We start from the raw sequence: 26,290 nt of genomic DNA on the forward strand, positions 1-26,290 counted from the left end.
ATGGCTTTCATGCGCGTGGATCTCCTCGCCTCGGCGTTCGTGCTCGCCTCGGCGGTACGCCGCAACGCGCGCGTGCGCTTGCCCGCGCCAGCGCTCAGCTCTCCGCGCTTGTTTCGCAGGCGAAGGACCCCAAGGTCACCAACAGGGTCTTCTTTGACATCGAGATCGATGGCGAGCCGTCGGGCCGCATCGTGATGGGCCTCTATGGCAAAACCGTGCCGAAGACGGTGGAGAACTTCCGCGCGCTGTGCACGGGCGAGAAGGGCACGGGCGAGAGCAGCAAGCCGCTTCACTACAAGGGTTCGGTCTTCCACCGCGTCATCCCGCAATTCATGCTGCAGGGCGGTGACTTCACGACAGGCGACGGCAGCGGCGGCGAGTCCATCTACGGCGGAAGTTCCCCGACGAGAACTTCAAGCTCAAGCACACCGGCCTTTCGATGCACGATGGCCAACGCCGGCCCGGACACCAACGGCAGCCACAGTTCTTCATCACCACCGTCGCGACTCGGTGGCTCGACGGCAGGCACGTCGTCTTCGGCAAGGTGATCGAGGGCATGGACATCGTCAAGGCCGTCGAGGCTGTGGACACCGTGGAAGGCAACTGCCTCGACGGCGCATCCGACAAAGTTAAATTGTTCCGAGGCCGCTACAAGCATGAGCCCGCCCTGCTTGCCAGCGGTGTTTTCAAGTTGGAGCAGATCATGTCTCTCTACACCATCCCGCACGGCCCCGAAATGGAAGCAGACGCCGAAAAGTACGCCAACGAGGCCTACTTCACCATCGGCATGCCTCTCAGCGAATGTCTTTTGTATTGCCGATAACGGAGTATGGAGTCAGGCGTAGACGATGTCGGGCTTCACTCGCCCCTACTCGGCGACTACACCGCCACCGAAGCGCCGCCTAACACACCGCACGGGGCGCAAGGAAGCTCGACCACACCGTCTGGCCTGCCGCAGCCGACATACAGCGAATATTGTGCACCGAACGCATGCTAATGAGGGGGGGGTCCGATCCCCCACGACGTTATGGAACATGCTCCCCACCGCGGGGGGAGCAAGAGATGATCTCGAAGAGGGAACGCGAACCTCCCTCGAGCTTTGAGGGGAGTGAGTGTGTGTGTGTGTGTGTGTGTGTGGCCGTTATCCGTTAGTGCGGACGTCGCCGCGGCTCTCTGCCGCGGCGGCTGCTGCGCGCACGCGGCGGCGCCGCTCTCTCGCGAGACGGCTGGCGACGCGGCTCGCCGCCGACGTACGGTGCGCTCGTCCGACGGTCCGCAGCGTGGCGTGCGCGGCGCTGCGCGCCGCTCTGCGAGCGCTTCTGCGCCTGCACTGCCTGTCTCTGTTGCTGCTGCTGGTGGTGGTGCTGCTGCTGCTGGTGCAGATGCTGCTGCTGGCGCGGCGCGGCTCTGCGACTGGGCTCGACGCGCGCGTCGCGAGCGTCTGACGCGGCGGGCGGCGTCGGGCAGGTGCGCTTCTCTCTCGGGTGGTGGTGGTGCTGCTGCTGCTGCTGGTGGTGGTGCAGATGCTGCTGCTGGTGCGGCGCGGCTCTCCGACTCGACCCGGTGCGCGCGTCGCGGCTATCTGACGCGGCGGGCGGCGTCGCGGGCGGCAGCGGTGGCGGCTCGCGGGTGGAGGTGGAGGCTGGAGGCGTGGTGGGTCTTTAAGTTTATTTCATGATGGACTACGAGGACCGGGGGTCAACCGGGAGGCAGGGGGTCAACCAGGCGACGGAGGACCGTGGGCCATCGCGGGGACCAGCCCGCCCGGAGGGCGCGCTGGGCAGATCCGGATGGTCTTCACGCCGGTGGGAGGCACCGAGGCGTCTGGGACGCTCAGCTCTACCTTAAGCTCCTGAGGGGCGCGTGGTTGTAACCACGTAGTAGGACTACAGCCCACCACAGACACCCTCCCCCACTCCTCACGTGTGTTCACACCCTCACCCTCTCCTCTCTCCTCTCTCTCTCTCTCTCTCCTCTCTCTCCTCTTGTCTGTGCTGTCTGCCTGACTCAGGTACTCAATCTGCCGATGCGTGATTGTGTGTGGGCTGCTCCGAAGGGGCCCTCTGTGCGATCCGACGGGTAGGGGGGCTGTGCCCGGGCGGTGTCCGGTGTGGAGTCCCCTTCTGATCCCGCCTGGGATGTTGGGTGTGAGGTTGTGGCGGCTTCGATCCCAAGGGGGGGAGCTGATCCCACTCAATAACCAACTCTCAGGGGCAGTAGGTGGGCGAGCTTCAGGCACGCTCATCTCGATCGTCAAGGCGTAGCTACGCGCGGTCTTCCGCGGGGGGAGCTGCGTCGACGGGTGCGGGACCGCGGCGCAGCCAGTGCCGCGGCGAGGCCTCCGGCTGTTTGCGGCGGGCGGCTTGCTGCTCGCGGCGATGGCGAAAAACTCGTCTCGCCACACGCCAAGGGCTTATGCTCTGGCGAGACGTGAGGCGCATGCGCCCAGGAGGGGAGGGGGCATGTGTAACGACACTGCTAGAGATGCCTTTCGGGGCCCAGAGATAAAACTTCTGTGATGCCATGCGTGACCTAGTAGTGTCCCAAGCTATGGGCGTGTCCACGTTGGAGCCAGGTGTGGTGTGGGCGCGAGAATAGCTCCGCCGTTCATGGAGGCAACCGATGCGAGTCGACTGGTGTGTGTCGTCGTGGTTTCGTATCAAGAATACTCACTCACTCACTCACTTTGAGGGGAGCGACGAGGATCAGAGGGAGCGAAGGAGAACCTTCCATATGAGCTGATATTGTGGGGAACCAATTCTGACCACTCGGGTCACGGGTGACAGATCCCCCCCCGAGTCTGTAACGACTCGAGAGATTACGGGGTGTGGACCGAGACCGTGAGTTGACCAGGGGTTGTGCGCCGGGCCCTCCTGCTCGGCTCCAGCGAGTAGACAAGTGTTACCATCAACAGAGGAGAAGGATCTGACCTCGGGGCTGATGTGACCAAGCGCTGGTAGCGTGGTTTTACCTCACACCCATGGTCTCACAGTGTGCCAGCAGTCGCCGAGCAGTGTCGCTCACACATGCGCCGCAGCACAAGTGACTGAGGGCCAGTGAGGGCGAGCCCATCGCTGTCACAGCTGTGGCAGCCGCACAGTAGGCTGTGTCAGCTGTGCAGAGTGTGTGAGCAGCAGAGGAGCTGCTCTCCAGGCTTCTGTCGCAAGGAGCTGCATGCCACCGAAAGCGCTGTCGAGGTTTGCCGAGCGCGGCGCAGGTTGGAGGACACCGTCACCGACGAGCGCGTTGGAGTATTCACTCCGGACAAAGACGGCGGCACGCACACGAGCTGCGGCCGTGTGGCCGTCATAGCGGCGAGGCGCGGAACCGTCTGTGGCAAAGTGGGTCGCGTCCCCCGATTTCCGTCAACTCACGGACACGGTCCTTCCCCCGTACCTGACCTTAAGAGGCGCAGCGCGGGCACGAGGCGCAGCCCGACGCGACGCACGTCGGGGTCGGCGCTCGCGCGCGCGAACCGCCCGGCGGCCGAAGATGGCCCGCTGCCCTCTGCCGCCCCCTCCGCCGGCCGACCGCGCGCAGCGCCTCGTCGAGCGCCGCGGCCCTGGCCGAGCCGCGCAGGGGCGGCGCAGCTCCAACCGGCGCGGGTGCAACCATGTTCATCTCTCCGAGCAGGCTCGCGAGGCGCTCGTCCGCCGCCGCGTGCCTGCAGCAAAGGGGGCGCGGTGGTCCAACGCGGCGCGTTACCACGTCAGCAGGGGGGGGGGGGGGGGGGAAGGGGGGCACGGCCGCCGCCTCCGCGCCTGCCCAGCCTCGCCGCCGCCTCGGCCGCCGCCGCCTGCCCCTCCCACCGCTCCGCCTGCTCCCTCGCGATCGGGGCGAGCCGTCGCGCCCGCGCGTGCGCCTCGTTGCGCGAGTGCTTCCCGATGGCCCGCCTGCTCGCGCCGCGCGCCTGCGGACACGCCTCCGACATGTCCTGGACGTGTCCCTTGATTGCGCGCGCGGCCCGCCCCGCCGCGCCCGTGCAGGCGAGGGTGGGTGTGTGGTGCGAGCAGGCGGGTCGTGGTTCGGCGGGGCGGTCGGTGTGGAGTGCACACGGGTGCAAGAGGTGGCAGCAGGAGTGTCGCTCGAGAGAGAGGTGGGGAGTGGGGGGTGGGAGAGAGAGGTGGGGAGTGGGGGTGGGCGGAGAGCGTCCGGGTTCGGCGAGGAGGGGGCGGGCAGGGAGAGGGGAGATCGCGGGGAGATCGCGCCTTTGCAGACAAGACCGCGTGCGGCGCCGACGCAGGAGAGTTGGCTGGGCAGCGTGGAGGAGGCGCCAGCCACGTCCCGCGGCGAGCTGGCCGCCTCGGCTTGGCCGCGCAAGCGCCGCCGCCGCCCGCGCCGCCGCCGCCCGCGCCGCCGCCGATTGCAGCGATCGTCGCCTCTCCGCCGAGCCAAGCGCTCAGCTGCCACGCATGCATGTGCCAGTCGGCAAGGGCGGCGACCGCATGGCCGGCAGCACCAGCGCCAGCGCCGGCGCCGTCTCCACGCGCGCTGAGCGTCGCACGCCTGCTGAGCGTCGGCCACTCGGGTATAGTGGCCGCGCTTCGTGGAGAAAGCACCCGGGGCGTGGGAGGCGCGCTGCCCTCGCCTGTCGCCACGCCGGCGGGCAGCCAGTCGGCAAGCGACGGCAGCTTGTCCTGCTGCCTTGGACTGAGCGACGTCTGCGCGATAGCGTCGGCGAGGTCATCCTCCGCACTCACGACAGCGTCCGCCGCGGCGGAGACCTCGTCCCGGATCTGAGCGGGGAAGAGCAGGCCGTCGTCGAGGCCAAAGCGCCGCGTGAGGTCAGCGATGAACATTTCGAGGTTTGAGCTGGTCACGGACCCCTCACCAACGTTAGAGACGAACAGTCGTTGTCTCTATACTAGCAGGTTGGCTCGCTAGTCGCTCGCCGGCCCGCGCAGCACGCGCGGGCCTTTTTTGTGGTCGGATGTTGGTCGTCTCGAATTTGATCGTGGGCAGGGCGTGAGAAAGCTGGACGGCTCGGTCGATGCGAGCCACCAGCTCGTGAGCGACGGGCGCGACGGGTTCCTCGGCGTAGGCTTGGGCGTGGTGAGCAGCGCCGGCGAGAGAGGGACGGCATGCGGCTCCCAAACGAGCCGCACGAGCTTCATCTGGGCCGCCGAGGCCACCTCCTTGGTCGCGGTGGCGGGCGTGAAGGCGAGGTGGGCCGAGGCAAGCGCTGAACGTGCCGTGCCGCCTTGCGCCCCTGAGGAGGGACGAGTGTGTGGGGAGCCACGGGCGGGGGGAGGGCACCCCCACGAGGGGCTGCGCTGACGCCGCCTGCCACCCCACGCACGCCACTGACGCTGTGGGGCCGGCACGATCGAACGCGCTGGTCGGGCGGGCCGTCTGAGTCGCCCAAGCGGTGCTCTGCCGGCCGGTGGACGCGAGGGTGGCCCAAGAGGGCTCAAAGTACGGAGCCGATACCCGGCCGTCCCGGACGCCTGGCACGCGGGCCAATGGTCCAGCCGTCCTGTGCAAGTCAGCAACCTCGGTCACCTCCCTTGATTGAACGAGAGCTCTCTCTCCGGCTCTCCGCTCTCGCTTCGCGCTTCGCCCTCATGCGCGACGCAATTTCGCTAATCTCGACAGTCACTAATAGACAACAACGAACCGCCAACCACGTAGTACACCGATATTCACCCGCGCACACCTAAATCTCGCTAGCAAGTGGACGCGAGCTCTCTCCTACGACCTTCGACCTATATACGGTGTACATACGGGCACTCGACATATTCTTCGCCGGTTTCTCGCTCACCGCTCCTCGCTAATTTGGCTGCGCCAAAGCTGGGCCAAAGACATCGAGATGGATGCTCCGCGCGCCCGCCGCCTTGAGCGCCGCGGACATGTCCGCGAGGAAGGGCGGCGGGCCGCAGAGGAAGAAGTCGCATTCCGCCAGGTACGGCTTGAGGGCGCCCTCCACGAGCGCTGCCGCCTCTGGCCGCCCGCCCGCGTCTGTGTAGTGGAAATGCGTCCCGGCACTGCTAGCCTCCATCTCCTTCCGAAAGGGGTGCGCCGCCTCGTCCCTGTCTATGTGCAGGACGAACTTGACCTGCTCGGGCGCACTGTCGAGAAAGCACTTCATCGGCGTCGCGCCCACCCCTGCCGAGCAGAGCACCGCCGGGCGGCCACTCAACTTGAACGTGCCAAAAGGTGCGGAGACGCCGACGACGTCGCCCTCCTTCATGCCGTGGAGGGCGGAGGAGACGAAGCCGCCCTCGACAAGTTTCGGGCAGCACTGCAGGTAGTCCTTGCCGGGCGCGTTCGTCACGGTGTAGTGGCGTGGCGTCGAGCCCTGCTTGTGCAGGTGCAGCGTCAGGAACTGGCCTGGCGTGAAGTCGATTGGTCCGGCGCCGTCGACAGGCTTGAAGGTGAGCTCCACGCAGTCCGTCGCGACGCGCCGGGTCCCAGCCACCCTGAAGTCCTTCACCCCCTTCCAGCCGCCACGCCGCCCCGCCGACTCGGCGTAGAGCTTTGCCTCCAGCTCACAAAGGTTCTTGGCGAGAGCAAGCACGGCCTCGCTCCAACCCTCGCCAACCTCTGGCGTGACAGCGTCGCCCATGACGTGCCCGATAGACTCCATCAGGTTCTGGTGCACGATCGAGTAGTGGCGCGGCTTGACGCCGAGGCCGCAGTGTTTGTGAGCGATGATCTCCAGCGCCCCCGTCAGCTTGGACAGGTCGTCGATGGAGGTGGCGTAGGCTACGACTGCGTTGGCCAGCGCCATGCGCTGCAACGGCGGCTCCTTGAACTGATTGGCCGGGTTGAAGAAGGCCTTTGCTTCAGGGCTGTTGCTGAACATGCGAGGGTAGAAGTCGTCGACGATCTCTCTCACCTTGGGTGCGACCGCCGGTGCTGTCGCCTTGACGATCGCGGCGAAGGGGCAGCCAGACATAGTCACCGCCGGAGACGTCGACTTGACGATTGCGGTGGAGGGACAGCCAGACATGGTGTCTGCCAGAGATGTCGAGTAGCCGATCGCGGCGGAGGGGCAGCTAGACATGGCGCGGTGGCTAACGAGCCGGACGCCGCGCATGGAGGTCATGGGTGAGGTCAAAGGCCGGCAAGGAGATTGCTGACACGTTCAGGCAGGACGTGTTGGCGGCTTTATGCAAGATAAAAAAATCGTAACGTGGGTGCAAGTGTCAAGCGTTGAGCACCGGTGTCTCTGGGAATGGTAATAGTATTCCGCATTCATTGCGAGGGCGGACGGTCTCGGGAACCGTACCCATACTACTCAAAAGTACAATATCTACCACACACAAAGCATGCAGCAGGGCGATAGGCGAATCCATCCCGCCTCGCAAGACGAGACTCACACGTGCGGCGCGCTCGCCGCAGGTCGGCGTGCGGAGCGTCGGGCATCGGCTCGCCATCCCGGGAGCTTGCCTTGAGCGGCCCGGGCTGGGACCGACCGCGGGAGGCTGCCTGCCTGCACCAACCAACCAACGGACATGAGCGATCCGCAGTCGTCGAAGCGCCGCCCCCCCCCCCCCTGCTAGTGTCTGTCGTCGTTCCTACCCCTGATCCTACCCCACGGCTAACGCTAATGTCTGTCATCTCCAGCGCACAAAAGAAAAATCTGGCCCCCCGCAGGAAACCGGCGCTCAACCAACACCCCCTTGTTACACCCCACCACCCGAGCTGCAGCAGGTGAGGAAGCTGTCCGCGTCTCTGCTCGGCACGCAGTGGGCCGGGATCGAGTCGCCCCCCGCCAATGCGCCGGAGTGTTTTGCGGATTCGCTCACTCACTGCCGCTGCGGCCTTGTCCGCCGGCTCCACCCTCCGCTGCGAGCCCTCCGCTCCCTCAGCAGCCAAGCAGCAGGAGCGCGCGTCGAAGAGTCGCGCCATGCAGCAGGAGGTTTCGGCCGCCGAGAATAGCGGTGCGGCCCGCTTCAACGCCGCCCAGAACCCGTCCACCTTCCGCGTCGACGTCTCTGTTCAAGCCGAGCCGGAGGTCGCCGCGGCGAAGCGCTTTGAAGAGGAGCTGGACAACGCTCTCGATCACCACGCAAAGCTTACCAAGGCCTACTCGCCACCGTCCCTGACTCTCCCACTCGCCACCGTCCCTGACGACTGCTACCAGCATGGCGGCCGCCCTCACCGCGCCTCCCCCCGTCCTCAAGGTTGACGCCGTCCGTGTGGCCGCCATCGAGGCGCTGCCGCGCATCAAGGCGCCCCTCACCATGGCGCCCCACGTGCCGCCGCCCATTGAGCGGAGAACGCCGGCCCGCCTCGTCGTCGACTTGTACAGCACGGAGAAGACGATGCCTGTGTCGCCATCCTGCAAGTACCCGTTCTGGACTTTCAACGACGGCGTGCCGGGGCCGATGATCCGGGCCCGCGTCGGGGACGTGCTCGAGGTACCTACGGCCGCCTCTCCGCCGTAGCCCTTCTCCTCTCGGTCGCCCCCTCCGCGCCGCGGCCCTGACCCCCGACCCGCCTCCACCAGGTGAACTACACGAATCGGGCCGAGTCGGGCATGGCGCACAACATCGACCTGCATAGCGTGGTGGGCCCAGGCGGCGGGGGCCCGTGCCTGTATGCGGAGCAGGACGAGACCAAGACAGGCATTTTCAAGTGCACCTCGCCTGGGCTGTTCGTGTACCACTGCGCGGCTGCGCCTGTGCCGGTCCACATTGCGAACGGCATCGCGCGCCGCCTGCCCCGCCGAAGCCCCGGCCTCCCCACCCGCAGCGCTGCGGCGGTGGGCGCCACCCCTACTAGTCGGCATCTCCCTTCTCTTACCAGGCACCCACCCCTCGCCGCAGGCATGTTTGGCCTCGTGCTTGTGGAGCCAGAGGGCGGGCTGCCCTCCCCACCGCCACACCGCCTCTGCCTGCTCACCGCCACGCCCGAAACGCCTCGCGAAGGCGCTCTCACCGAAGCGTGCGGCGCGCCGCCTCCGCGCAGGCGGCCTTCCTCCGGTGGACCGAGAATTCTACGTGGTGCAGCACGAAGTGTACTCCGCCGAGGACGAGGAGGGGTCGAGTGTGCTGGAGCTCGACTACGAGGCGGGGCTGCGGGAGAGTCCGACGTATGTGGTCTTCAACGGCCGGGAGGGTGCATTGACCGAGAGGCCGCTGATGGCGAAGCAGGGCGAGCGCGTGAGGATCTACTTCGGCAACGCCGGGCCCAACCTGATCTCGAGCCTCCACGTGATCGGCGCGATCTTTGACAAGGCCACGTCGTGCTAGTTGCGGGTGGGGCCCGAGGTTTCGAATTAAGTTGCCTATTACTGCTAGGTCTATCGCGAGGGCGACCTGATCTCGCCGCCGGCGCGGGGTATCGGTGTCACGGCGGTTCCTGCTGCGGGTACCACCGTGGTCGAGTTTGACGCACTCGTACCCGGCAGCTACACCCTGGTGGACCACAGCATATTCCGCATCGACAAGGGCGCCGTGGGCTTTCTGAAGGTGAAGGGCGAACCGAGGCCCGACCTGTACGACTCCAAGGAGATGAAGGTGTACTGCGATGGGTGCAAGCTGCACTCGTGAGAGGGGGAATTGATTGATGGGAAGGCGAAACACAGTCCGACCAACGACTGGGACACCAACGCGTTATGGGTAACATGAGCTGAGAGAAACTTCGCACTGAGCGAGTAAATTCTTTTTTCGCACGACACTGGGCACGGGACTGGCGCGCACTGGCACTAACACAGGTACACCAGTGTCGTGCGAGTAAGTTTCATGTAAAATTTTCTGCTTGAATTCTTTTTTCGACGCGTCCCGCCACCCAACCGCGTCCGAGTCGGGCTGAGCGGTCCGGAGTGCGGGTGGGCAAGCCCTAAAACTGGTTGGGTAGTAGTCTAAGTTCTGAGCCTGGAGGCCTAACGGGTCTAAGTGTGGCTAGCCACGCTGGAGTGCTTGAGCGGTCTAAGATCAGCGGGAGCCTCTTACATCGGCTAAGTCGGCCGTGGACGGCCTGGGGCCAAGAGGCTCCCACCGTGATCAACGTACAACGATACGGCGCAGCCCCCAAATTTTCTTCGCCTGCGGCGGGCGATCGATCCTTCTCATGCTCAGCAATCGCCGCCTCAGCATCCTCCTCTTCCGATTCTCGTTGCTGCTTCTTGAGCGCAATCTTCGGCGACTTCTCGCCAAACAGTTCTCACAAATAGCCTCAAGCTCAAACAAACGCGTGTCAGAGAAGCCTGTGTATGCTGGTCCTCTTTGAACGATCCGCGCGTGAGGTAGCATAGGGCCTTGTTGGCAGCAGCCAGCTTGTTGCGCTGCTTCGTTGCGATGAGCTGATTGGGATCGCAGAAGTGCATGCCAAGCACCGCCACGATCTTGAAGCAGAACACATCGCAACCGCATCGTCCGCACTGCCATCGGCATGCCGCGCCCGCCGCTTCGCCGCAGCCGCCTTAAGGCACGCATAGCGGCAGCATATGGTACGTTGCGCGTACTTGAGCAGGCGTTGCGCACCGCAAGTGGCGCACTGGCCCTGGGAGAAGGCGATATGGCGTCGTGCGCGGCAAACGTTGGTCGGGACGCGTCCAGGTATTTTTCGTAAACCTGAAAGCTTTTCAGGTATACCCGGGTTTTACCCGGAGTTGGCCTTATGTTGTAGGTATATTGGCCTTATGTCGTCTAAGTTCATGGCCCCCGACCATGAGGGTCTAAGTCTGAGCCCGGCTCCGTGCGGGGGCTAAGTTGAGCGCTCGCTCGCTGCAGAGGCTAAGTGTAGAGCGACCTCGCCAACGGCGCCGTCTACGAGGGGGAGTACAAGGCGGGCAAGAAGGAGGGGCGCGGCGTCTATACTCCAAAGCCGACGTGGAGTCGGCCTTCTACAAGCAGGGTGCTGACGTCGGCGAGGGCGTCCGGTGGATGTCAGACGGGCAGCGGGCGGCGCGGCTGCTTGACGGGACGGCGGTCAAGGCAATCTCGCTGGAGGAGGCGCGGCAGACCCTCGAGCGCCTCAGGCTCCCCCTCCCCTCTCCGCTGCCCGGCAACCGGTTCGGCGCGTTAGACGCGTGAGAGGCAGCGCCCTCCGTCAAGACTCTTGCAGCACTATCTTACGGAGCAGGGAGGGGAAGGGGGGGGGGGGGGGGAGACGGGCCTCGCGCGAGCGAGATCTGTGAAAGTGGGGTTGAGAGAGCGGGGCACGGCGCCCAGCCTCGCCCTCGGGGTTCACCCTCCGCAGCCCTTTGAGGTGACCGATGAGCAGCGGCGGGCCCTGTACGAGGACGGCGCCATCGCCATCCCGAATTCCTACCTGTACCTGTGCAAGAGGGTGCGGAGAGTGAGTTGAGGAAATGAATTCCTACCTGTGTACGGCTTTATGGCGCGCGCGGGCGGGCTGATTGCTTCAGCAGTCGAGAGAGAGAGAGAGAGAGAGAGAGAGAGAGAGAGAGAGAGAGAGAGAGAGAGAGAGAGAGAGAGAGAGAGAGAGAGAGAGAGAGAGAGAGAGAGATTTGAAAACCAACAACGAACAAGTAATCACGACTCTCACAAGTGTGAAGTGATCACGTACGATGTAGCACTAGCAGTTGTGGCTCGTGGTCGTGCGAGTGCATACAACCCGAGCGTGCGAACTGCGAACGCGACCTCGCTCCTCGGGGGCTGCAGGGAAGGGCGGTGTAAGTAGCCGATCCTCGAAGTCCGCCCCGTTCCTCCCCATCGGGCCGCATAAGCGGCCACGCCTCGCAGATTCGTTTCTCGCGCCTGGGTCAGGCGCGCGGGGCATCCCCCGGGTCGCTCGACCAGCGATAGCGATCCGAAGAGTGGCCGCTATGCGAAGGAAAGAGCGGGGCCTCGACGCCTCAGTCCGGCCCTCCGAGGGGGGAAGGGAATTGCGGGAGCAATCCTGGGAGTGCGGCTGCCGATTAGGCCGATTGAAGTGCTACGGAACACCCGCCATAAAAACGGTATGGCGGTGGAGTGCTCTCTACTGCCGCGGCGCCCCTGTCGGTGCGAAGGCGCCCGGCGGGGGCCGCGCGCTTGGTCCTTGCTCTCCTTGAGGTGCTCCAAGATTGCAACATCATGCGGCAAGAGACCTGACGAGGATACAAGAATTTGCAATTTCCGGCGGAGTTTTTAGTTCCTAGATTAAATCCCGAAGAAAAATAGTACACACGCCTAGCAGCCTAACTACGCCACGCATCTCTCCGGTCGGGCCGCGGCGTGGGCTGCGCGCCGGGCTGTCAGCAGGACGTCGCGCTCCGGTCGTGGCACAGGTTGGTGATCCAGTGCGTGTACTCGCCCAGCTCGACGCCGAGCGCGTCGGCGACGTGCTGCAGCAGTGTGGAAAAGAAGTGGATGTTCTTGACGAAGATGGTTGCGTTCTGCATGCGCACGATGCCCGTGCACTTGAGCTTGCCATCCTCCAGATACAGGTGCAGCTCGCGGCAGCACTTGTTCATCCCCTGCACCGTCCAATCGTTGGCCTCGCTGCCGCCCGCGCCGCCCGCCTCGCAGCCCGTGAAGGGGAAGGTGATCGTCGCGCGCTTCGAGAGCGGCTCCAAGCGGAGGCAGTCGATCGCGTTGGCTATCTTCCGCGTGATGCCTGCGCGGTAGTCGCCCTGATCGCCGCCGCGCTCCTGGAGCTGCCACTGCGCAGCCTCCTCCGGCGTGTACTCCCAGCCCATATTTTTCTTCGTGTAGTACTCCAGCGCGCCTACCGGGAAGAGCTCCGTTGGCACCGTTGATGCGGCGACAGAGACGTCCTCGATCACCGCGACAAAGTTGCGGACGACGTACTCGCCTCCCGGTTGAGTGATCTCGCGGAGGTGAGCGTACAGCTCCTTTGCAGTTGGAAAGTGAACGAACCCGGCGTTGAGGTTCCGGCACGGGGCGTGTTGGGACGCCATATCGCGGCCAACGGGGGCCGGCGGCCGTGGCAATGTAGCTCGAGAATGCCCCCCGCCCCGCACGTGAGACCTCGAGAGAAGCTTCCCGAGCGAGAGAGAGAGAGAGAGAGAGAGAGACTCTCTTCCCGAGCGTCAAGAGTGTGTGTCTTGTGAGCTTGTTTGTGTCTGTGTGTCGCTCGTGCGTGTCGTCATCATCTGTCTAGCGTCCACCCATACCGCGTTGGTGTCCAGTCCGAGCCTGGCTGTTCTTCACCTTACTACCTACCTACTGTGTGTGTACTCACACTCACTCACCCACGTCAAGAATGGGCTTTCTTTGGCGGGCAACGGGGTGGCTGCTGGGAGGCGTGAATCGGCAAACCCCGCCCGGAAAGTGCGGCAAAAATTTCAGATCTAAGCGCGTGTCTTAGCCAAGGCTCGCGCCTACACGTGTAGGTGCTTGTGTCAGATACGCGCCCACACGTGCAGGTGCGACCCTACTAAGCTAAGCTAAAGTACGTAGTACAAGCTAACATGAGCGCCGGCGGACCATACCACAGCCCGGCAAAAGTCCCAACCCTGCGACGTCCACTTAGCGCGGAAGGGGCGCCCTACCGCCGACCGGCGCTGCCGAGAGCCATGCCGGGCGCGATGTCGGAGGGCGAGAATGCCATGTTCGGCGCCCTCTGCGGCTGCATCGAGACGACGCTGCTGCAGTCGACCAACTACTGGAAGAATGCGGCGCAGCAGGGGCTGCCCTTCACGCTCAACCCGTCTGTGCTCTACCGTGGGTATGTCGCCAACCTTTTCAACAACGGCGCGGCGACGTCGTCCCAGTTTTTCTTTGGTGGCATCATCAAGAAGTCCATGACTGGCGGCGCCGACCGGCCGCTCACGGGATCAGAGACCATCACCGCCGCTGTCGGTGCCGGCGTGCTCTCCGGGCCGGTCTGCAGCCCAATCGAGCTGGTCATGATCCAGCAGCAGCGCAAGGGTGGCAGCCTGTTCGGCACGGCGGCTGAACTCGCGCGCGGAGGCCACCTCACCCGTGGCACGACGGGGATGATGCTGCGAGAAGGCTCCCGCCGCCGCCTCTGTCGCCGCCGCCGCCACCCTCCGCTACCAGCCACGCGGCCCGGCCCTGCCCCTCCACAGGCCTCTTTTGCGGCGGCTACATGGGCGTGACGCCCGTGATGCGTGGCTGGCTTCGCGAGAACTACCCCGACTCGATTGGATCGACCGAGGACCGCGCGAGGCTGGCCGCCACCCTCATCTCGACGCCGGTCTGCTCCTTTGCCTCGCATCCGCCCGACACGCTCAAGACCTGCCTGCAGGGCGACGTCGAGCGGACCAAATTTGGCGGATACAGCCAGACCGCGAGCACGCTCGTTGGAGAGAGCGGCTATCCCGCCCTCTGGCGCGGGCTGCCCTGGCGCTGCTTACGCCAGATATGCGCCGTCTTCATCTTCGACAAGCTGAGCGCAGAGCTCGCGCCACGCATCTTCCCGCACGCCTTCCACTGATCTGCCGCGATACTGGGCGGTGTGTGCACCGGACGGTGTGTGTGCACTCTCTGGCATGGGGCTGGGGCGGAGTTGGTCCTGGGACCAGGCGCGTCTGCACTTGTTGCTCGAGAGAGGGTTGCGCCCCTTGCGGGTGCAGGGACCGCAGCGAGCAGGGCGAGGTCGAGCAGAAAATTCTCGCTCGGATGCCGCATCGCCCACAACTGTCGCATGCGTATCCGACACCCCTGTGCAAAGTTCCCGCCTGATCGATCGGGTTTGGCGATCCCGATCGGAAGCCGGATCCGTTCGTGTTTGTTGAGCGTTTTCGTCTCAATCCGGATTGCGGATGGCCCCATGATGGCCCGCAGGCAAAGCCAGAAGGCGCCGCGTGGACCGATCAATCCGATTATTAACGCGATTTCTCCGCCGCGCGCGCACCCCGGTCTGAGACAGAGGTCTGAGAGAGGTGTGGGGGGTGCGGTGCGGGTGTGTGGCCGGTTCCTTTTTGTCCGCTTTCGCGCTAGCTCCTAGCATTTTTTTATTTCACGTATGGAAAAGCATGCTAGTAGCTAGAGCGGCGCGGCGCACAAGAACTATCCTGTGAGTTTCTCTCTGCTTCTCCGCCTGTCCCGCGACCGCGCGTGTCCCGCCGGGCATTGCGCAACGCCTTGTGCTGGGCAACCTCCAGGGCCTCTCGGCAATGGAATCTCGCTCTCACGTCAGTCATTTCTAGTGAGGAGCACCCAGCGCATCTTTCGCTTCTTCTCGAGGGAGAGGGTCAGCGTGCGTAGCGAGCCAGGCCCGTCCTCGATGTGCCACTCGCAGTCGGCCGCCTATAGTGGACCGGGGGTAGGCCAACGCCAGGCGCACACCGCCAGTGTGCGCATACAGCGAGCTGAGGGCGTGGCGGCGGCATCGTGCGGAGAGGGGGGAGGGGGGGGGGGGGAGAGCACACACGGACCGCCCGAAGACGGGGGAACGGCTGCGGCGACACAGTCGGGCACAGTACAGAGGAGTGCAGGTCTCCTCGAACACCCTTGGTCGTGCAGGGGGGCCAGTCTGGCGCATCTCTGGGTAAGCGGCGTTGATCGGCTGGAAGAGCTTCCCGCAGAGAGGCTCGCGCTTCCCCTCCGGCAACGTGCCTGGCGACGGGGAGAAGGGGGGATCTGGGGAGATCTCGGGAACTCCGCTTCCCCTCCGTCAGAGGCTGCCTGGCAATGGTGATCGGCGCTGATGAGTGAGTCAATCATTGTCTCCCGCCCTCTGGCGGCGGCGCCGACGCTCAGCCGCGCCCACTGCTCCTTGAGATCGAGCCGCACCTGGGAGGTGCCGTGGACGTGTCGTGGACGTGTCGTGGACAGGTCTCCGCACTTGTCCGCGCGCGCGGGCCGCGCCTACGGCACCGAAACGGCGCAGGCGACTACACAGAGAAAGCGGGCGAGGAGCGCGCGTCCTCGGGCGCGAGCCGCACGTCCCTCGACTTTGTGCCTGCCGGCAGCGTGACCCGCACCGTCACCTCCTCCCCCCCGTCTTCCCAGGACAGCTCCCCACCCCCGCCCGCCGCCGCTTCGCCCGCCGCCGCCCCACCCGCCGCCGCCCCACCCGCCGCCGCTTCGCCCGCCGCCGCGGCGCCGTCGAGCAGCCGCTGTGCACAGGGAGGCGGCGGCGGCGCCGCCGCCGAGACGGCTGCCGCCACCTTCTCGCGCCTGCCCTCGGCGAGCCACGCCTGCAGTTTCGGGTGGAGCACACACGCCTCGTTGGAGCCTTGGTGCACAGCCTTGCCTTCTCCTCTCGGCGAAGTCTCGCGCCTCGACTGCCGCGCCGAAGCTCGACCCGCGCTTCGAGCCGCCCGCCGCCGCCGCCGTGGGCGCCGCCGTGGGCGCCGCCTTGGCCGCCGCCTTGGCCGCCGCCTGGGCCGCCTCCAGCCAGCCGCGCTCTGTGAGCAGCTGCGGCGCAGCCTCTCCTCCGAGCCGTAGCTGGCCGGCTGCGGGGGGCCCATAGGCGAGGCGGCCCACGAAGCAGTCGCCGCGCACGGCTCGCGGCTGGCCGGCAGCCTGCGTCAGGAGCGACGCTCGCTCGTTGGGAGGCAGGCCCTTGAGGCCGCCATGCCGGTCGTACATCAGGACGACAGAGTCAGACCCGACAACAAGGCCGGTCGAGTTTGGCGGCAGCAGCACGAGCGCGGCAGCGCCGTTGAGCGCCTTGAGCGCGGCGTAGACGTCGTCCGGGACGGTTAGCGCCTGGGCGTACGAAGTGCCGGTGTGCGCCTCGACTGCAGCGAGGTCGCACCTCTCCTTGCTGGCAAACTTGCTCGCGCCGAGGTGCTCGTCCACCGCGGCGCGCGCCTCGCCGAGGCTCGCGACCTCTCGCGGCTGCGGCGGGTTGCTCTTGTCGCACGGGAGCAGCGTCCAGACCACCATCTCGGCGACGTGCGCGGCTGAACGAGCTCAAGGCGGGAGGAGGCGTGAATCCTTTAGGTTCTCGCCCGCTCTGCTGAGGGAGAGAGAGAGAGAGAGAGAGAGAGACTCTCTCTCTGCTGAGGGGAGGAGCGGACGATCGCTCGGTCGAGCCTGCCCTGTGGTCTCTGACCTCATGTTGACATTCTATTCACAGACGGATCCGTCTAGTGAAACTCGGCGGGCGGATTACGTCCCGCGGCTCACACTGCTCACTCCTTGTGCGAGCCGCCGGTCAGCGATCGATCAGCTCGCCTCTCCTACTTATCTTCCGTCGCCCCCTGGCAGAGCTCAAGGCGGGACTGCGTGGTCGAATACTGGTGAACGTGATCTGTGATCTGTAAGGGTCCGCCCGCAGCCCTGATACAATGTATGAGCTCACTAGTCTCTAGTGAGTCTATCGGTAAGCGTGGGTTAGCGCGGGCTAGTTAGTGCTCACTAACCCGGCACGGGTCAGCTCGGGTCAGAATGGGTTACCATAACCCGGCACTAACCCAGCGCTAACCCGCGCAGGTGGGGGGCCATGGTGCTGCAAGGGTTAGGCTTGCTCCGCCTCTAGCAATCTCGTCGCCGGCCGCAAGGCACGGACGAGACCGTGTGTGGGGTCTTGTGAGGTGTCTATGGACGCCCTCCTCACAGGCTATTGGCCAGCCGCTAGCCCTAACTCGCACTCATGGGTGACGACAGTTCATTGGATGAGTGGTTGCGAGCAGAGGCGCGTGTGCTGAATCTAGATCGCACGCCGTGGCATATGACTTGGGTAGGCGTGCGACCGCAGCGCGCCCGCCGAAGGCTCGACCGGGCGCGCGTGTCAGCCAGAAGTTTGCCAGTAGAGCGATCCTGGTCTTTCCGAAGACGAGCCCCGCGCCACGGGTGCCAGCCGTGCCTCCGCGGGAGCCGCCTCTCGAGCCGCGTCCCGCCGGCACTGTCCCTGAGTGCGTCCCGCCTTGGTTGGCGACAAGCGCACCCAGCGGGCCGGATGATTGGCATCGGGTTACGGGCAAGAAAGCCGTTGAGGTAAAATTCTTTCGCAGTGCGCGCCAGTCCCGTGCCCAGTGTTGTGCGAGGGAGTTTTGTTGTAAAATTCTTTCGCGATGTCCACCCCGCCGCGCCGCCGCTCGCGCCGCCGCTCGCGCCGCCTCGCCTCCGCCGCCTCCGCCGCCGCTCCCTCGCCAGACACGCCGCCACCCACCCGCCTCCTCGACCTCCCCAGGGAGCTCCTCGAGCGCGTCCTCTCCCGCTTCGACAGCCCCATCGACATCGCTCGCGCCGCGGCCGTCTCGCTTCTCTTTCACGCCCCGCTCGCGAAGGAGGCCATCCGCTTGTGGGCGCAAGAGCGCGGCTTCGAGCTGCCGGCGAAGCCAGAGGATGAGAACTGCGCCGTGCGGTGGCTGTGCTTCGCTGCGTTGCTGCACGAGTCCAACCCGCCGGCGAGGGCGGCGGCAGGCGAACGGCACAGCGTCTTCATCGACGGCGAGGGGCGGCTCTCGTCGTGCGGTTCAGCGGCACCGGAGGGCGAGGAGGAGGAGGAGGAGGACGACGAGGAATCTCCAGGCCTTCTCGGCCACGGTGAGGGCGTTACTCTACACACCGACCCGCCTCCCGTCGACGTTGGGTGATGAGCACGCCGTGAGCGTGTCGGCTGGAGCCATCCACAGCCTCGCCCTCACCGCCGACGGCGCTGTCTGGAGCTGGGGTGAGGGCTACGTTGGCCGCTTGGGCCACGGCGACCAGCAGGCTCAGTGGCAGCCCAAGAAGGTCGAGGCCTTTGCTGGGCGGCGCGTCATCGCTGTGTCGGCGGGATTCACCCACAGCATCGCCATCACCGCCGATGGCGCCGTCTGGAGCTGGGGCGGTGGAGGTTTTGGCACGCTTGGCCACGGCGACTGGCAGGACCAGCTGCTGCCAAGGAAGGTCGAGGCCTTCACTGGGCAGCGCGTCGTCGCTGTGTCGGCTGGAGGCTTCCACAACCTCGCCATCACCGCCGATGGCGCCGTCTGGAGCTGGGGCGATGGAGGCTTAGGCAAGCTGGGCCACGGCAACGCGCAGAACCAGCTCCTGCCCAAGAAGGTCGAGGCCTTCGCTGGGCGGCGCGTCGTCGCCGTGTCGGCTGGAGGGTACCACAGCCTCGCCCTCACCGCCGATGGCGCCGTCTGGAGCTGGGGCGTTGGAGACTCTGGCAGCTTGGGCCACGGCGACCAGCAGCGCCAGCTGCTGCCGAAGAAGGTCGAGGCCTTTGCAGGGCGGCGCGCTGTCACCGTGTCGGCGGGAGATTTGCACAGCCTCGCCATCACCGCTGACGGCTCCGTCTGGAGCTGGGGCGATGGAGCCTTTGGCAAGTTGGGCCACGGTGACTATCAGAACCAGCTGCTGCCCAAGAAGGTCGAGGGCTTCGCTGGGCAGCGCGTCGTCGCTGTGGCAGCTGGAGATAACCACAGCCTCGCTGTCACTGCCGACGATGCTGTTTATGCTTGGGGACTGGGCGAGGGCGGCTGCCTTGGCCACGGAGAGGACCTGTCGAACCAGCTGCCTCCCAAGAAGATCGAGGCGTGGGCGCCGGGGCAGTGAGAAGTTTTGCCCGACGTACAGGCTACAGGTCAGCCTCGAACACCACACGCACCGCCGAGCACGTCGAGCACCACGCCCGCGCCCTGGATCGCGGCGGGTTCTGAAGGCAAACTATCAGTTTTGACTCTCTCTCCCTCTCCCCCTCTCTCTCTCTCTCTCTCTCTCTCTCTCTCTCTCTCTCTCTCTCTCTCTCTCTCTCTCTCTCTCTCTCTCTCTCTCTCTCTCTCTCTCTCTCTCTCTCTCCTCAAACGTTTTTTACTCCGAGTCGGCGCAGCGACACCACAGCACAACTGCGATTTCGGTCTTGAAGCCTCCACGTCGTCGGGCACCGGGTTCCTCCGTGCCTGCGCTTTCTCCCTGCCCCTCCTCCATCCCCTCTCCACTACTCCACTCGCCTCTGCACCCCGTCCCCCCACCCAATCATATCAATCCCCCCCCCCTCTCCTCTCCTCTCTCTCTCTCGCTCTCTCTCTCTCTCTCTCGCTCTCTCTCTCTCTCTCTCTCTCTCTCTCTCTCTCTCTCTCTCTCTCTCTCTCGCTCTCTCGCTCTCTCTCTCTCTCTCTCGCTCTCTCTCTCGCTCTCTCTCGCTCGCTCTCTCGCTCTCTCGCTCTCTCGCTCTCTCTCTCTCTCTCTCTCTCTCTCTCTCTCTCTCTCTCGCTCGCTCGCTCTCTCGCTCGCTCGCTCGCTCGCTCGCTCGCTCTCTCGCTCGCTCTCTCTCGCTCTCGCTCTCGCTCCGCTCTCGCCCTCGGCCTCGGCCTCGCTCTCGCGCCGCCGCAGAAAAAATTCTCTTTGCGGTGTACCTGTGTTAGTGCCAGTGCGCGCCAGTCCCGTGCCCAGTGTTGTGCGAGGGAGTTTTGTTGTAAAATTCTCCGCGTTGTGAATTTCTCTTTGACCGCCTTTTGAGAGAGAGATTTTTAGAAGCCAACAAGAAATGTGTCACACAGAGTGATTTGCGCTCGGCAGCTTGTCCTTTTGTTGTAAAATTCTCTTTGCGCACGTGGTGTACCTGTGTTAGTGCCAGTGCGAGCCAGTCCCGTGCCCAGTGTTGTGCGAGGGAGCTCGGTTGTAAAATTCTCTTGCGCGGCGAGGCCGTGCGAGAGCGCTGTTTCGTGCCTTTTTGTTATACCAAAAAGAGGGCTACACACGGCCCTCTACGCTGGGGCGCCGGCGCCCTACTGGGCGCCCCCCGCTCCCTTCCCCTTAGAGCCCCCCATCCCACTAGCATTCCCCCGCGGTCCCTCGCGGTCGCGCGACGCCGCACCAATAGCGCGCTGTGCCTCGTCCGCGAGCGCCGTCCAGAGCTGCACCGACAGTCGCTGCAGCGCAAACGGCATCCATTCGCGCGCCGACCACGACGTCTGGTCGTACTGCCACCACGTGAGCTTCCGGCCCGCCACCTTAGCCACCCGCATCAGCAGCTCCTCCACCCCCGCGCTCATTGCGCCGAACTCCTCGAAGAGCAGCGCCTCCACGCGGCACTTCCCCTCTGCGTCGGTGTACTGGCCCTTGACAGCCTCGACCGTCCCGGTCCCCGTCCGCGGGTCCCACATCCCCACCCTCCCGCCCCTGTCCCCGCCCTCCACGCCCAGAACCGTCTCGCGGGCGCGTGGCAGCGTGTTGCCGCAAGCGACAAACGCCCCCATGCGCCCCACCCCCGAGGGGTCCGACGGCACACCGGCGAAGATCTTGGTGTCGCCGATGCAGGGCAGGTCCCCAATCACGCCCTGGTAAATGTACAAGTCCGTCCTCGTAGTGCTGTGCTCGCAGTGAAACTCGTGCTCCACCGCGCCACGCCCCAGCTTGCCCCGCAGCAACTCGACAAGGTCCAGGAGGACCTCCTTGTGACGCGTCTGGTGGCCCGCCGCGCCGTCGTTCTGCGCCACGTCGCCAAGGGCGTCAAAGGGCAGACCGTGCTGGCTGTAGATGCCGTCCGCCATGACGTCCGTCATCATCGACAGGTGTAATCCAAAGCGGCGCTGCAGCGCGAAGCGCAGCACGTACGAGGGCAGACGGAAGTGCGCGCGGGTCGGGATCGCGTTCAAGAACGCGCCCGCGCCGAACTGGCTACCCGAGACAAACCGCACCTGCTCCCTCCTCCCTGCGCGGCCCGCCGCCGCATGCATCTCCCTCCAGGCCGAATGGTGAATCGTCGCGGAGTATCGGCGCTGAGCGTGTTGTAGAAGATTGCTGCGCGAGCTCCATTCGGTAAGCGGAAGGTATGTACGCGGTCGACGTCGAGCGCCTGCTGCACGCAGTCGATCTCCGGAGCGCAGGCGCCGCCGATCGCCCGCACCAGGTCGCCCTCCACCGCACCGCCGGCCGAGACGTCGCTCCACGAGTGAGACGCCTGCGCGCGCGCCGCAGCCGCGCGCCCGCCTCCCCGCCCGCTCGACCAGCCGCCCGCACTGCCCTCGCCCCATCCGTCGCCGCGCCCGAGCTTCGGGGCCGGCTGCATTCGCACGCCGCTGCCGGAGCGCGTCGCGACTCGCGCAGCGGCGCCCGGCCGCGTCTCGTCGTGGGCAGCGCCCGCGGGCTTGCGCGGGCCAGCGCCTGAGCGGGGCGGCGTGCCGCCCCCTGGTGCCGGCGGTGTGGGAGGCGGCGGCTCGCCGCCGTGTTCGGGCGGAGAGGGAGGCAGCGACGGCGGCGGCGGCGCCCCGCCGCCCGCCGGTGTCGAGGGACGCGGCGACGGTGGTGGCCCCTCACAGCCCCCCCCACCGACGCGGGCCTGCGTGTGCGGTGGCGAAGGCTGCCCGCCCGGCCGCGCCGGCCCGTCCTGGCCCCGCCGGCCCTCCTTCCGACCCTCATCCGCCTGCTGGAAGAGCGCCCTCTTCGCGGGCGCGGTGAGGCCGGTGTCGGCGCCGCCCTGCGCCCCGCCGGCGATGCGCTCCGCCTTCGAAGGCGGGCTGCCTGTCGGCGGCCCTCGCTTCGTGCTCGCGCCGGCCAGCTTGCGAGCCTCATCGGCTCTCGGGCAGGATGCCCTGTGCTGCCTGTCTGCAGCGCAGGCCGCAGCACGCAGTACTTGGGCCAGCCGGGACACCGCCGCACGGCGGGCGGCCAGGCGGCGCAGTGGTCCGGCGCCCTGCGCCGCGACGACTGGCTGCCGGTTCGAATCTACACCGCCGCCGCCGCCGCCGCCGCCGCCGCCGCCGCCGCCGGGCTGTCGGACGACAGCAGCAGCGACGCCATAGAAACGCGGGAACGCGCCCGCCGAGCGCTTTTTAGTGCGCCCGTCACGGAGCCGCACTCCTGCCACGTCTCGTGTCCGCTGCGATGTCGGGGGGGCTCGAGCGGTACGACCGAGGGCCTCAATTAAGGCTGTCGGTGCGCGGAGAGGCGTGGCCAGAGGCGTCTGGCATCCACTACAGGTTCCGAGCCACAACACCTCTGGTGTATCTCATGGAGGATTTCTGCCGGCGTGTGCAGCAAGCTGACAGCGGTGTCGTTTTACTCCAACGTCCGCTTCCTCCTCGCGTCTGGCCGTGAGATCCGCGACCACGACTCGCTGGCGTCGCTCGGCGTACACATCGACGGCGCGCCGATCACCGTGGCGGGGGACGTCGCCCCACGGCCCGGCCAGCAGCTGAGCGGTCGGCCAGGCAACCCAATAGAGCTGGACGCGCCGCAAGACTTGGTCGACACTTCCGCCGACTGGGAACGCCGTGTGCGGCGGCGGTCGCTCGACCACGACGAGCAGCGCGACTTGGTGGGACAGCTGCGGCTTCGTGAGGGAGAGGCCGCTGGCAACGCGCGGGAGCTGGGCAACCTGGAGCGCGATCTGCAGCAGCAGCGCGAGCGGCAGCGCGCATCGGCGGAGGCTGAGATCAGCCGCCTTCCGACCTACGATCGCTACAGCTTGACGCAACGCCGCGAGCTGGCTCAGAGCAGCGCCGTCTACGAGCATCTCGTGAGCGAGTTCCACCGCACCGCTACGCAGCACCGCGGCCCGCTGCCAGGCCAAGACCAGCCCGTGAGGAGCGCTCCGCAGTTCGAGGTCGTGCGGGTGGAGGAGTTCCACAACCCGCGGTCTCAGGAGGGCTACAAGATGGAGCTGCAGGACCTGACCGGGCGCTGCCAGCGGCGGGTCTCTCCGCTGGTTCCTTTGCCTGACGCGCAGAACGTGCAGACCGTCGCGGGGCGGCAGATGAACGAGTTCATGATGTACCACGGGGCGGCGTCGCACAAGATTGAGCGCCTCTTCCAGCAGGGCCTCGATCCGCGCTACTCGGGCTCCAACGGCGGCAAGATGTTTGGCCTTGGAACCTACCTCGCGACGAACTCTTCAAAGGCGGACATCTACACTGAGCCAAACGCTGCGGGCGAGCGGTGCGTGCTTGTGGTCCGGGCGACGCTGGGCGAGGCCTACTACGAGAACTACCACACGCCCGCGGGCGTGACGCCCGAGGCCCACCGCAGCCACATCATGTCCCGGCGCCTCCCGCCCGAGCGCGCCGACAACCGCGGGCCGCTCTCGAGCATCGTCGGAGTCACCCGGCAGTACGGCGGTGCGGTTGAGCACCCAGAGTTCATCGTCTTTGACCGCCGCCAGTGCCTCGCACAGTACGCCGTCTGGTACAGGCACGCTCCCGGCTGCTTCTGCACGCATTGCGTACAGCGCAAGATTCTGATCGAGCATCCGCTGGCGGGGTCGTCCTTCACCCTGCCTGCCGCGTACGGCGATCGCGGCGCCTTCAGCCTCCTTGGCTCTCAGGGGCAGATGATGCGCATTCAAGACGATATTCATGCGCGGACAGGAATGCGAGTCTACATGCAGCGCCTCGACGGTGGCATCGCCAGGGGCTATGGGGTCAAGCTCAGGCTCATGGTGCGCACGGATGTCCCTCCGGTCGTCCCCGTCGATGTCGACGCAGGGCCCATGGTCCGCCTCAAGGTGAACTGCGTGGACCAAGAGAACTGCGTGCTCCACATCATCGTGCAAGCGGCGGCGGGTAGCAACGAGCCCACCGTCATGGACATCAAGCATGCCATGCGGCTCAACACCGGCGTGCCACCGGAGAAACAGCGGCTGGTCTTCGGCGGGGCCGAGCTGGCGGACCGTGCCACGCTGAGAGCGGCGAGGGTGGGCGCCAACGTGACGCTCCACATGATGCTGCGCCGCGCATCTCCATCTGCGCCATAGAGCATAGTGCATGTGGAGAGGAGGGAGAGCTGGGGGCGAGCCGCTAGAGCGCAGCTTCCAGCTGTAGAGAGAACGGCTCTACTGGAGAGTGGAGTGTGGAGAAGGCGTCACAGACGGTCCGTCGTCCACGTCGTCCTGGCGATGGCGTCTCACGTCTCAGCACTCACCACTCACAGGTCCTCGGGACCGGCGGTCTCGGTTACACACGCATGGCGACGGTACGGTCACACACAGATGTCGGCGACGCGCGCGACGGTATACACGGTCAATTCGGTCTGTCCGCTGTGTAGTCCTCGGTGAGCACCGCGTGGAGACGAGGGGGGGTGCGAGTGCAGCGACAGCGACTGAGAATACGGTCGAATACAGTTGAACACGCGTCCCCTCTCGAGCGCTACTAGGAGTACAAGAATGGCTCCGGCTCAGGTCAGAGGGCCCAGCGACTCGTCGGTTGGGTGTAAACGGGCATTGCCTGTGGTCTTCAACGCACAAAGGGTGTGAATAGAGTTCTCTTGATCCTTCTGAGCACGAAGACCACTCGAACTCTTGTGCAGACTCTAGTGTTTCCGGTTTTCATAAGCTGTGAATAGTTATTGCGCCCGCCGCAGCCCGCCCTCTTCACCTGGGTTTCGCGCCACGGGCCACGAGAGCCCTGGAAGAGCCCAGCTGGCATGTTCTATCGCCCGGGTGTCGGGCTGTCTGCATACAGACGTCTCGTCGCCGTGGCCGACGCATGGCTGGTCCGACGTGTGGAGGAGTTTGACCTCAGCCAGGCCGTCGGTGTCGGCGGGCTGACGGCGGCCGCCGGAATCGCGATTCGCTCTGCCAGCTGCCAGCAGCCTCGTGTCGCCGCTCTCGTTGGCGCAGCAGCAGCGATTGGCCTTTGCGCCGTCGCTCGACGGCGTCACCGCCCATCCGACCCGCGCAGCTCCTGCAGCTCCTGCAGCTCCTGCTGTCAGTCTTCTGCTCTCACGCACCTCACTCGCCGCGCGCGGATTGTGCGCCGCGCCAAGCAGGACACGTGCTCATGCAAACAATGCGAGAACTTGGGTGCGCCGCTTAGTGGCGGCGCTGCTTTAGAGGAAGCGGCAGCGTGGGAAGCAAAGCAGATGGAGGCGGCGCGGCATGCCAAGGAGCTGCTCATGCTGGCGGAGGTTGAGCGGCTAAGTGCAGCAAGGGCCCAGGGCAAGAAGGGCAAGAAGAAGAAGATAATGTTGGCGTGGGCGATACGGGCGCCGCTAGGCTCAACGAGGAGGTGCTGTGCAGTTAGAGAGCTCGTAGCGAGCTCGATTTTGATGAGAATTTGATGAGAAATATCTCAATTTTGAGCAAAAAACGGTAAACGCCCAAAAAATCGGCGCCTGCGGCGGGCCAGCCTCCGGCGGCGCCTGCGGCGGGCCGCTGCCCAGACCCCGTTTACACCCGAGCTATGCCCCACGACCTGAGCCGGAGCCAATGCGTGTTCTTCTTGTTCTACTCTTTACGGACGGTCCGATCGGACGGCTCGCCCCCCATCAGCAGCGGGCCGTGCGCGGCGGTGACCCGCCCCTTGTACCAGCGCCGCGCGTCCGAAAAGTAAACCAGCGCATCTCGGAGAGAGGAAGGCTTGCAGCGGGGCCAAGTCGCCCCGAGCCAGGTCGTCGAGGCGGGGCCAGCCCTCGGACGGAGACCTCAGACCTGTGTTTACTTGATGGCCCTTTCCCTGCGAACGAACGAACGAACGCGCACCCACCCCCCACGGGCTAGGTAGGGCTCTGCCCGCAACCCGATCCCGCGCATCAGTAATTCCGTGATTTGTCCGTTGGTGACGTACTTTCAAACCGTAGCCAGC

General features: G+C 65.7%; 8 protein-coding genes across 8 annotated transcripts; 4 read left to right on the top strand and 4 right to left on the bottom strand.

The window, feature by feature from the left end:
• Positions 1 to 823, top strand: EMIHUDRAFT_112936 (peptidyl-prolyl isomerase; the record flags this gene model as incomplete). The annotated part of the gene is made up of 3 exons (XM_005783706.1): positions 1 to 54; positions 120 to 345; positions 381 to 823. 3 exons carry the CDS (start codon positions 1 to 3, stop codon positions 821 to 823), a joined length of 723 nt encoding a protein of 240 aa, XP_005783763.1.
• Positions 824 to 4,880: 4,057 nt separating this feature from the next.
• On the bottom strand, positions 4,881 to 5,114 carry EMIHUDRAFT_314433 (hypothetical protein; the record flags this gene model as incomplete). Its single annotated transcript, XM_005783707.1, has 1 exon — positions 4,881 to 5,114. One exon carries the CDS (start codon positions 5,112 to 5,114, stop codon positions 4,881 to 4,883), a length of 234 nt encoding a protein of 77 aa, XP_005783764.1.
• Positions 5,115 to 5,770: 656 nt separating this feature from the next.
• On the bottom strand, positions 5,771 to 6,952 carry EMIHUDRAFT_232135 (hypothetical protein; the record flags this gene model as incomplete). The annotated part of the gene is made up of 1 exon (XM_005783708.1): positions 5,771 to 6,952. The coding sequence occupies one exon, from the start codon at positions 6,950 to 6,952 to the stop codon at positions 5,771 to 5,773; it is 1,182 nt and encodes a 393-aa protein (XP_005783765.1).
• Positions 6,953 to 8,189: 1,237 nt separating this feature from the next.
• Positions 8,190 to 9,200, top strand: EMIHUDRAFT_72416 (hypothetical protein; the record flags this gene model as incomplete). The annotated part of the gene is made up of 3 exons (XM_005783709.1): positions 8,190 to 8,366; positions 8,456 to 8,729; positions 8,917 to 9,200. The coding sequence occupies 3 exons, from the start codon at positions 8,190 to 8,192 to the stop codon at positions 9,198 to 9,200; spliced, it is 735 nt and encodes a 244-aa protein (XP_005783766.1).
• Positions 9,201 to 12,056: 2,856 nt separating this feature from the next.
• EMIHUDRAFT_365087 (hypothetical protein) lies at positions 12,057 to 12,687 on the bottom strand. The gene has a single exon (XM_005783710.1). It carries the CDS (start codon positions 12,593 to 12,595, stop codon positions 12,152 to 12,154), a length of 444 nt encoding a protein of 147 aa, XP_005783767.1. The 5' UTR covers positions 12,596 to 12,687; the 3' UTR covers positions 12,057 to 12,151.
• A 760-nt stretch (positions 12,688 to 13,447) lies between these two features.
• On the top strand, positions 13,448 to 14,319 carry EMIHUDRAFT_232139 (hypothetical protein; the record flags this gene model as incomplete). The annotated part of the gene is made up of 2 exons (XM_005783711.1): positions 13,448 to 13,844; positions 13,952 to 14,319. 2 exons carry the CDS (start codon positions 13,448 to 13,450, stop codon positions 14,317 to 14,319), a joined length of 765 nt encoding a protein of 254 aa, XP_005783768.1.
• Positions 14,320 to 15,020: 701 nt separating this feature from the next.
• EMIHUDRAFT_468238 (hypothetical protein) lies at positions 15,021 to 16,747 on the bottom strand (the record flags this gene model as incomplete). Its single annotated transcript, XM_005783712.1, has 3 exons — positions 16,110 to 16,747; positions 15,773 to 16,027; positions 15,021 to 15,134 (listed from the first exon to the last, which is right to left on the bottom strand). The coding sequence occupies exons 1-3, from the start codon at positions 16,719 to 16,721 to the stop codon at positions 15,021 to 15,023; spliced, it is 981 nt and encodes a 326-aa protein (XP_005783769.1). The 5' UTR covers positions 16,722 to 16,747.
• An 8,383-nt stretch (positions 16,748 to 25,130) lies between these two features.
• On the top strand, positions 25,131 to 25,801 carry EMIHUDRAFT_232143 (hypothetical protein; the record flags this gene model as incomplete). The annotated part of the gene is made up of 3 exons (XM_005783713.1): positions 25,131 to 25,316; positions 25,476 to 25,672; positions 25,741 to 25,801. The coding sequence occupies 3 exons, from the start codon at positions 25,131 to 25,133 to the stop codon at positions 25,799 to 25,801; spliced, it is 444 nt and encodes a 147-aa protein (XP_005783770.1).
• Positions 25,802 to 26,290: the final 489 nt, after the last annotated feature.

This window comes from Emiliania huxleyi (assembly GCF_000372725.1).
Source record: "Emiliania huxleyi CCMP1516 chromosome Unknown EMIHUscaffold_178, whole genome shotgun sequence".
Lineage (NCBI taxonomy): Eukaryota > Haptophyta > Isochrysidales > Noelaerhabdaceae > Emiliania > Emiliania huxleyi.

Excerpts from the sequence above, each read along its gene's own strand:
- EMIHUDRAFT_365087 (XM_005783710.1), bottom strand. The coding sequence starts at position 12,595 with ATGGGCTGGGAGTACACGCCGGAGGAGGCTGCGCAGTGGCAGCTCCAG.